The 11,095-nt window shown below is 38.6% G+C and overlaps 1 protein-coding gene across 1 annotated transcript; it reads right to left on the bottom strand.

The window, feature by feature from the left end:
* Window positions 1-2,248: 2,248 nt before the first annotated feature.
* On the bottom strand, window positions 2,249-7,326 carry LOC103397147 (calcium-binding mitochondrial carrier protein SCaMC-2-A-like). Its single transcript, XM_017042655.2, is given in 6 exon segments — window positions 2,249-3,352; window positions 4,305-4,463; window positions 5,536-5,647; window positions 5,733-5,820; window positions 5,913-6,039; window positions 7,017-7,326. Coding segments are annotated over 6 exon segments (1,023 nt in total). The 5' UTR covers window positions 7,179-7,326; the 3' UTR covers window positions 2,249-2,977.
* Window positions 7,327-11,095: the final 3,769 nt, after the last annotated feature.

Raw genomic sequence — 11,095 nt, 5'->3', positions numbered from 1 at the left:
TCTATTTCTACCTTCACACACATCAACCTGTCTGACTCTCGTTTCACCTCTACCACATTTCTTACATATTCTTCCTTTAGGATCACCCCTACTCCATTTCTCTTCCCATCTGTACCATGATAAAGCAGTTTGTAGCCTCCTCCAATGTTTCTAGCCTTACTGCCCTTCCACCTGGTCTCCTGCACACACAAAATATCTACTCTTCTTCTTTCCATCACATCAGCTATTTCTCTACTTTTCCCTGTCATTGTACCTACATTCAAAGTTCCAAACTTCAGACCAACACTTCTATTCTTCACCTTTTCTCTTTTTCTCCTAACCAAACGCCCTCCTCTTCTTCTCTGTCTCTGACCAACAGTACACAAAACGGCTTTGCGGGCCGCATTTGGCCCCCGGGCCTTGAGTTTGACACATATGGTTTAGAGACACTAGCAATAGGCAGAAGACAGGAGGCGGAGCTGGAGGTGGCAGAGTTAAAGATGCTAAGATTCTCTTTAGGAGTGACAAGGATGGACAGGATCAGGAAATGAGGTCATTAGAGGGACAACAGACAGGAAGTTTTGGAGAAAAGGCGTCGTTACTACGGAAGCTGCAGTAGGACAAACTGAAAAAACCACAAGCAATTTCAATGTTAATTGAAACTTAATTTCTAAAATTGAATTAAATTTAATCATTTACTAAAATTAAAATTAATATATGGTGTTTGTTTAACTCACATGTGTGTTTTCTGGTTGATGTGAGATGCATTTTTTTCTATTTTTGTCAGTTTATATCGACTGGGCTTCTTGTGTAAGCTGATTATTGCCATTTATATTGCACATATGCTTATCATTTTCTTCCAGAGAACAGGGAGTTATAATCTCTTATCAATGCTCTGCAGCAGTTTCTAGAAACTTCCTCAGTAGTGCTGTAATATATGTAAGTTTGTTTTCAACTCAACCCACTAAGTCTATTATTTATGTTCAGAAAACATGTACTAATTAACTTATAAAAGACATCCGTCTGTGATTTAGAATCTAGAATTAATGGCCACAGCAGTGGTCACACACAATAAAACACAAATACCCTTAAAAAAAACCCCACCTCAATAAAACCATTAAACCAGTGAGTAAAACAGCTTCTGACAAGAATGTAAAGGGTCAGGGGCTAGGGTAACACTACAGTAAAGTTGTATCACCTGTTATCAGCACCTGTCTGTGTCTGACTTACTTTTGCAACCTATCTACAGGTGTCTCCTGTACGACATACCTTATTCTGCTGTTATTTAATTACAACACGACACATTTCTGGCAGTGGTGGCTTAGTTGTTAAGGAAGTGGACGTGGGAGGTTTCAGGTTTGAATCCACCAGCTGCCAAGTTACCACTGAGGTGCTCTGAACATAGTACTGTCCCCACACACTGCTCCCTGGGCTCTCAAAAAGCTGCCCACTGTTCACTTTGGTGATGGGTTAAATGCAGAGGTCACATTTTGTTGTGTGCAGTGATGTGTGTCACAAGGAGTTCACTTTAATTTAAATGTATTCATTTTAACACCAACAGAGGTGGGTAGAGTAGCCAAAGATTGTACTTATGTAAAAGTACCATTACTTCAGAATAAAATTATTCAAGTAGAAGTAAAAAGTAGTCATCCAAATAATTACTTGAGTAAGAGTAAAAAGTACATGGTGAAAAAACTACTCAAGTACTGAGTAACTGTTGAGTAACATTTATTTTTTAACCTGTATTCAGTCAGATAAACAAAAATACAGAGAGTTTATCCCATCAACAAAATAAAAAAAACCCCAAATTAATTAAATACCTTAAAATAAAATAATCTTTAGGTAAGTTAAAGTTCTTCAATAAAAAATAAAAATCAATCAAATAAAAAGAGTACATAAAGAAGTAAATATTTACGAAATAACTTAAATTACATCACAAGTAAAAACTTCCAAACCTTTGGACCCTCTGTAGATAAAAACACGTCTTTGAGGCTACAAGCAGATCGAGCTCAGCACTGACAGTTACAGACAAGTTTAACTAATGTTAGCAAATGTGCCATTTAATATATTTATTAATGGCTAAGATTTTTTTTTTCAAGAATAAAATTTGACCAACCAAGTTAAACATCTGCTTTTCATTTAGAGGCTGTCCTAGCTTTAATTAAAGTGCATATTGATATACAGAAGTATTTACGCCCATTTCCCCTTAAAGTATAAACAATGTGATACAAAATAAATAATAAAAAAAATACATCCCTGAACTGTGAACTTTGACATTTATAATAATTTACTGTAAGGCAAACACATGAACAGATGGCCATGAAGTCAAACAGACGAGTACCAAATCCAAACCCTTCCGTGTTCTTCTTTTCAATCTATAAACAACATATTTTTGTCGTTAATTCTGCTGTCTTATGATCGCTTCCCACTCCAAGCTAACTTTTTAAAGGACATTTCAGTTGTACAAATGGCTCTCTAGACAGGAAGCAGCAAATTCTCAAAAATAAGTCAAATTTTTTACTAAGAAAATAAAATAATGACAGAAGGATGGAAATAAATACTCGGACATTTCTGTAATCAGTCCATACATGTGGGTCAGACATGGACAGGAGTCGTGTGCAGTGTCATTTCCTCTCAACTGAAAGGTTCATGGTCAGATAATTCAGAAACACTTTTTTGGTCCATGATTCATAATTAAGTGAAATGAATCCTTTTAAAAACACAAATAGCAGGCAGTGAGGAAGAATCCCACTCCAGATAAACCTGAGCTCACAGAGTCAAGATCCCCTTTCAGTTCTACCTTTCTAATGATCTCCTGCTGACATTCACAGAATGAGACAGTCACACAGAGGAACTGAAAATAACAGCAGGACCCCGGGATTCCTATGCATCAGATGAGGGGTGAGGAATGGGATGTCAGAAGAGGGTTGACCCACGTAAAGGTCAGGGTCACATCATGTTGGAAGGTTTTGAGGTCAGTGGGGTTGAGCGTCTTTCTTCACAGCGAGGTAACTCCTAGCTGTGTCTTCAGCTGCTCATAGACCACATAACTGATGCTGACAGCAGGGATCACCTTCAGGAAGTTTGGGGCAAGGCCTCTGTAGAGGCCTGTTGGACCCTCGGTCTGCAGGATTTGCATTTGAATTTCAGAGAATTCTTGTACTCAGTTTTCAGTGTCTAATGATCACACAGTCTGAATTCTCACTTCATATACAGCCAGATCAATGCCTGCATATGGTATGATGCCAAGCATGTTTGGAACGTAGCCCTTGTAAAAGGCTCCCAGTCTTTCTCGCTTGAAGATCTGTTTGACACAGTCAGATATTCCAGAGTACTGTCCAGTTTTTGTTAGAGCTAGGCGAGTTTTTAGCACCTGGAGAGAATATCAGAAAATAAAACATCAGGAATTTCCATCAACTGGCATTGAACTTGTTTCTAACTCTCCGACGCCTCGCCACGGTAACTATCACTTTGCACAGGCAGAAGAAATGATCCAGTCGGCTCGGGGCTCTGCTCCCACTGTGAGAAAGAATGTCAGCGGACCAAAATTTCTGACGCCCGACGAAACGTGAAATCGACCCAAGCATCGCCAGGTCGTGCGTCTCAAAAATCTGGTTAAAACGGGCTAAAAATCGTACAGTTTATGCCCGGCCTTAGCAGATGTTACACAAGTCAGCTTTGTGCCAAGACGAGCATACGTTTGACCCAAACAGAAGAACTGGGTGAAGTTACTCAAACAGCAAGTAAAAGAACAGGACGTATGAGATTAAAAATCGGTGTGGGTCAAAGTCACCACACCGATTCTAAAGTCAAATTTCAACACAGCTAGTGACATAGACCAGAGTAGATGACATAGATCCAGGTGACATTTAGTCAATGAAGATTGTAAAGATAACGCAGACAGGGAGTAGTGGGAAGTAAAGGGATTTCATTGGCTGCTACTGATGGCCTGGACTCTGACCTCCCAGTCATATGCATGTGCATTATTAATCATTAACTCATGACCAAGCAATCTGGGGTAACAGCAGCAAAATGTATTACTTTTTAAATAAGTTATCTTTCAACCTGCAGTAAAAAAAAAAGAAAAAAAAGGAAAACAGTGTATCCAAATTTTTGTACACATAATTGGTCTAAAATAATGTACAAGGACTTTATGCGCAGTCAATATTTTTGTGGTTGCACTACAGTTTTTATGAACAGGGTCATTTCCTTAATCTTATTGTCTCTGCAAAAATGTTTTATTATCATGATCTATCCATGACATTTAATTGTTGTTTTGGGAATATCCCTGAATTACTTTATTAACACAAGAATCCAAGTCTTACCTGCATCATGACTTTGAGTCTGTCCAGAGGAGCTGTGCAAGTTCTGGAAACGGCTCCGGCTCCACCTCCTGCCACCAGGTGCCTCCACCACATCCCTGTCTGCTTTTCCTCCATAGTGAAATCATCAGGAACCATCAGGTTCTCACCTACATCAAATATCTAACAGCAAAAGACACACAAGTCAATCCTAACATACAGTTTGTGTGAATTCAGAAATGAAAGAGCAAATGTTTAATGGGGGGAAAAAAAGTCAAAGTAAAAAATTAACAGAAATTTTTTTTTTTTTTTAGATTTATCTTTTTAGTAGTGCTTTTTTGTGCACAGCCATAGCTTTTATCTTCTTTTTCATCTGACAAGTCTATATTCAGGACAGTAACAGTTCTAATACAAAGTATTAGTGTGATGCTTGGGGCAAAGAGTCTCTGGGTTTAAAATTAAACACTATCACACCGGTGGTGCTTTGGCCCAGAGGCAATGTCTCTGTCATTGGTGTGGAACCCCAGGGTTCACCTCCTGGGCAAGTTCAAATCCCCGTTAGGGCAGTTAATACCTTCCAGTGGACTCACCACCCGAAGGAAGGTTTGGGGGGTTGGTATGGTGCAATGTGATTTGGGTGGCGACTGCTGCCCCCGCGACCCAGTAACGGATAAGCGGCTGAAGACGGATGGATGGATGGACGGACTATCACACCGGTCCAACATCTTGGGTGTCAATGGCTTGGTTGCATGTCCTTGTGACCTACAGGAAAACCCAACCCAAGCTCTGCTCTGGACTCTACAAAGACTTTGTGCTGGTTTAATTTTGAAAGCGCAACCTCATTAGAGTCCATGGCAGTTAAATTAATTTCTTAGTACAATCTCCTAAGGGAGCTGTGCTAAATAACACCTTTCGCTGCCTGCTGTAGTTATTTACATAAAAGCCAGACAAAGCAAAAAAATCCTTCAATCATAATCCCTGAACACATACGGCCAACGACTTGACTGACGCACAGCAAATGCTATGGGAGACATTTAAATACAATCTTTCTTAGGCAACTTGTTTTTCTAACCTCTCGCTGCTGTGAGAAAAGGCCCAGGGCACTTTGAATACGTAGTCCTAGTTACAGCAGAACTCTTTATCACATTTTGTGATAACGTATCAAATCTAAGAAAATATGACTTTGAAGACCCCATTATTTATAGCATGACTGAATCTGTCCTGTGCTAAACCCATGATTTTATTGCAAACTCACCGTGGAGCGTTTCCAGTACAGAATGATCTCAGGAATGTTCTCGGTCTTCTTTACGACAGCATAGCTGCTCCAGTCTTTGCTATCGATTGTTATCAAACCATTTTTATCCATGCTGTAAAGAAGAACAAGAGAATCATCACGAGATTTTAAAAACATAAATTACAAGAGACCCACTAGACTAGAATAACTAGTATTACCTTTTAAGAGCTTTAGTTGCTTGCTGCAGGGAAATGTGGACACCCAGATCATGGAGAGACTGCATAAATTCTTTTGGGTTTACATGGCCTTAAAAAGGAAACAAAGGGAGAAGTTGTTACTCACATGGTGAATTACATTTATTGAATCAGAGAGAAAATAGTAAAACTGCTGCCACATACTAGCATTCCCCCTGTACACACTTTTCACTACAAGTTTCAGGTCCTTCTCGTGGTCCTGCAGATAATGAACAAACTCTTCAAAGTACAGCTGTCCGTCTGGATCATTTTCTCCCGTTGAACAGCCTTTCTGCAAAAGAAACAAACAAAAAAAAAAAGCAGTGCTTTACAATCCAGTACCATCACACACATCCTAAGGCATATGTACAAAAGTACATATTTTAAGCACATATGCAAATTCCCTTCAACAGAAATGGTATACTTTGTGCTGACCAGTGATGAACTTGAACATGATCCTCAAGATTCAAAAAGTTTTTTAGGCTGTGAGAATTTTATGACACCAATGGACAGTCCTGTGACCCATTTGCCGACTTTGTGTGGTGTGTCCAAGTTGTAACCTAATGAAGTAATACCCCATTTTTGAAAATATCCCAGGGCAACCTGCCAGCTAACTGAAACCTCATAAGAACTTTGGGAACCTTACTGGCCAATACCTGACCCACAGGGCACTTGGCATATGACTGTGGATTTGCACTGACTGCACTGCAAAGCACCTGCAAAACTGCATATACCCTATGTGATTAGGAGTTACTGTTGGTGTTTTACCCTCTTCTTTTTGAGTGTGTGGTCTCTGTTCAACTGCTTTGCAGGCCTTAGAAATTAACTCCCTGTATTTCTGCAATTCATGGACCATATATTGAAAATCAGCTGCTTGAAATAAATAACATAGCTGGCAGTTGTAGTCAGTGTCTAATCCACAGCAGACGAGTACGGTAATAGTCATGTGCTTTTTCAGCAAAAAATGTTAACGATCCAAAATGACAAAGTCCTTACCACAGCAGGGTTCACCTTTATCTGAATTACACACAGTCTGGCTGACAGTCTGTGCTCGGTTAAAACGTGTTGAGAAAAAAACCCTTACAATACAAAATATAAACGCAGTGAATCAAGAGGCAAACGTGTATTTGTTTAACAGTACCGGCTTTTGTGGCCTACCAGACGGCTAAGCGCTAGCTACTGCTAATGCTACCCTTTCCGGTGACCAAAAGATGAATGTAATATTATAATACATGTAATATATTATAATACATGTAATATTCCACCAACCTTTCTCCATCTCTGGTAGGTAGAAAACTCCTGAGACGGCAGCAGGACACTTAGTGTCTGAAAGACTGATTTGAGTTCGGTGGGGAGACCGTTCGACTCGAAACATTCCACCTCCACTGGGTCTGAGTTGGATACAGGTACATAAAAGACAAGGCCAAGCATGGTGGACGACTTCGTTCTTAAAATATACTAAATTAATAAATCAATAATAAATATCGCGCAAACAGAAACCTATACTACGCCCCTGACAACACTGCTGCGAAATGCGGAAATGGCGCCGGCTTCTAAAGAACGTCAGGACATTATGCTCCGCCCTCTTACAGGAATAGCTGAACATAACTGGATGTTCCTGCTGCCCTGTTGACTTCATTTACTACCGATAAGTGATGGGAAGACCGACTGTTTTTACTGATTCGGATCTTTGACTCTCAAACCACCACAATGTGAAGATGAATGAGAGCAAAAGAGACCCGAGCTCTCTGTCACGTGCGAGAACGAAGCGAAAGATTAGTTCACAGAGAGTGATTGTTCATAGTGAAAGATTAGTTCACAGCGAAAGATTAGTTTGCAGTGATTAGTTTGCAATGAAAGATTAGTTCACAGTCAAAGATTAGTTCATAGTCAAAGATTAGTTCGCAGAGAGTAATTCGTTTGTAGTGAAAAAAATGTTCACAGTGAAAGATTAGTTCGTAGAGTGATTTGTTCGTAGTGAACGATTAGTTCACAGTGAAATATTAGTTCACAGAGAGTGATTAGTTCGCAGTGAGTGATTCGTTTGCAATGAGTGATTAGTTCGCAGTGAAACATTAGTTCGCAGAGAGTGATTAGTTTGCAGAGAGTGATTTGTGAGTGATTCGTGAATTCAAAATAAACAAATTTCATATGACTCAGGAGTCACGAGTCACGAATATTTCACATGACTTGGGAGTCACGAGTCATATGAAAGATTTGTTCATATTGAAAGAATCACTCGCGAACGACACATCACTACTAGTGAACTAAAAGATTTAAAGCCAAAGTAGAGAAGCCAGAAAACCCCCCAAAAACAATATAAAAAAGAAATGAAATTTGTTTGCAAGCAACAAAAGGCTGAAAACAAAAACAAAAAACTCAAGTGAGGAAAAACACTATGGGAAATTGCTTGAAAAATTGGAAAGGGGTATAACTCGGCTCCTGCAATGGAAAATTGCTTTATATATGCAGCTCTGCTGAGACACAGCAGGTTACATCAGATATAAGAGCAACGTCAATCATCTCATGTAGGCCCCTTCCTTTTATTCTTCTGAAGATCATTCTACCTTGTCCAAGTGATTTGTATTGGAAATACAGGCTGTTCAAAAGTAGCAGGGTACGTTATATCACAATTAGTCTGATGAACCACAGGACAAAAGATCAAGATAAAACTCATGAGAAACAGCACAGATAAACCAGCATCAGTGGCAGCATCAGTAGTGTCATCGTCATCATCATAATTTGCAGCAGCGGCAGCAGCAGCATATTTAAGTTCTGCTCAGAGGTTGAGGTTTCACTTGGACTGCGATAATCGTATGCCTATTTGCAGGATTTGCATAATAACAGCTTTTGTAATCATTCAGGGACACGTCAACGAGACACTCTACCTCTATCTTGAAAATCTGATATGCAGTTCTACTGCAGGTATGAGTACTAATATTCCTAATTTAGGTTGTTAAGGACAATATAATATGTATATTTTTAATTATGTTTCTTAATGAACAATAAAGATTTAATTTTCAACATTCTATTTTTGTAAAGCAGGTTTTACTGCACTTAAACAAAATGACATGGTAGAATGGACATACAACCTGCAGCTGATTAGCAATTGTGGTAAGCTGTATTTTTAAGCAATCCATATTTTTTTATGTAGGTTATGCATTATGATTTACCAAACGTATGCAACTAGATTCTGACCTGACCCTAGTCTTCTGTTTTATCCAGGTGCGCCAGAACCAAATTGATATCGGTAATGGTGGGCACCAGTATTGGTTTGGGACATGATAATGTTGTATCAAACCATCTCTACCACTAACTTGCCTGTAGACCTCATGAGGATGTCTGATTTGGTGACAAACTTTGATCAGATGGATTAGCACCAGAGCCTACCTGTCAAACTTTTGACCTCATTGTGACCAGTATGCCAAAATGTTTGCACAAGCCCTGCTCTGAGAAAACAGGGTTGTTTCCCCCTAGTCTCTGTCAGACCTTGTATGTGGCAAATGATTGGAGAATAGGCAGGAGTCCCAATAGATTCTCAAAGAAAACACAGTGCAGTCCATCACCCTGACCTAAATATTAGACCGTACTGAGGCTGACAGAACACACACACAAAAGATTGAGTGATATCTATGATCTCATCATAAGGAGAGGCAGGACTTGTTTTTGATGTCTGCTTCATAAAGAATGAGAACATCAACACATCCATGTTGATGGCTGTACAAATAATATATGTTGTTTCTAGTTAGTGTAGTGGCCTGTCATACAGGAGACCAGGGTTCAATACCCAGATGGGGAGATCATATTTAATTGTTAATTTCACCAAAAAAGTTTTTTAACTTTTTTATCTTTTTATTGTCTTAAGTCTTATTTGTTGTATTAAATAAAAAATAACCAAACAAAACTAATGAAATATCTATTTTTCGAAGGGATCCCCTGACAGACTTTGACTTAGACCCCTAGTAACAGGGTCTCACAGCCTATACTATGACTCTATTCCTAAGTCAAAGCTGTGAGTACTGCAAAAACTCACAAGTCCTAAATTACCAGTTACAGCTTATATTGAGGGAGTGAGGGAGGGGTTTAGGAGTAAGAGTAAGAGTAAGAGAAAGAGAGAGAGCGAGAGAGAGAGAGAGAGAGAGAGAATCTTACAAAAAGCCCATTTTAAAATCTAAAAATTGAAAACAAAAAACATTTAAAGGCAATTGTTTAAAATAGATTATTTAAAAATAACCAAAAATGTAGCCAATTTATCAAAAAGTTAAGTTAAAAGTTTATAAATCTGGAAGGGTGAACAACAAGAATGTGGTTAAATCTTGCAATAAAACAAAAAAAAATGTATAAAGTACAAAAGTTTCATATCATTAGTGAGTCCTGCTGAGTGACTTGTAACATTAATCCGTCTGTGCAGTAACAAAACAACACCAACAGACGGCTGTGAATCGTGAGGCATCATCAAACTCCCTTCTCCTAAAACCAGATTTTATTCTGGTTTAGTCTCCAGATTAAATGAATGTCTGCAAACAGTCATCATTCATCTTTGGTTTCTTCAGCATTACTGTCATTACGCATCTGCAGAATTATGACCATGAACAGTTTATACAGAGTAAGGTGTTAGATGTTAAACTGAACAACTCTGGTGTCATTTTATCGTTCTGTCCCTTTTCACAGTTTATATGATCTATGACCTTCTGTTCCCTGGTATAAAAAAGAGGAACTATTAAGTATAAAGGATTGTTTAGTCAAAATGCATATTTAGTTAGTAAACTAAACCAAAAATGTATTTTTAAATGTAATGCAGGCCAAACAATGTTTTTCTGTAGCAGAAGACAGTGACAGGGACTAAAAGCAGTGCTAGGAAACAACAACGATGTGCATTTCCACCAAAGGAACCATAACCAGGAACATGGGACTGTTTTTTTTATTTTCATCTGTTAAAACTAAAAAAAGACAATGTACTACTCAGTATGTGCAGGTCAACTCTCCATATATAGAGAGATATACTATAGCCATGTGACCTTTACTGCAAATTAAAAAAATACATAACAGTACTTGGTACCAACATTTCCTACTCACAATTTATCAGTGTAAAAGTTCTCCTGTTTTCTCATGCATTTTTCTCTTCTTTGCTGCACAATTTTCTGAAAGACTCTTGTGAATATGTGATAAAACATTCCATTCTGTGCAGCATTGTATGCTGTTTTCCAGTCCATGTTTTTTTCATGTTTGCAAACTCATAAACACTGTTCAGTATTTTCATATTAGTCTTTTGTCAATACTGCACTTTCTCAGCAGCAGCAGCAGCAGCATCATAATGCATGTCTTTCACTGCCTAAAGCAACAAACTC

Source organism: Cynoglossus semilaevis, chromosome W (genome assembly GCF_000523025.1).
Source record: "Cynoglossus semilaevis isolate Cse_v1.0 chromosome W, Cse_v1.0, whole genome shotgun sequence".
NCBI classification, from domain to species: Eukaryota; Metazoa; Chordata; class Actinopteri; order Pleuronectiformes; family Cynoglossidae; genus Cynoglossus; species Cynoglossus semilaevis.
The sequence above is the reverse complement of the archived record's forward strand: the minus strand, read 5'-3'. Positions and strand labels throughout refer to the sequence as shown.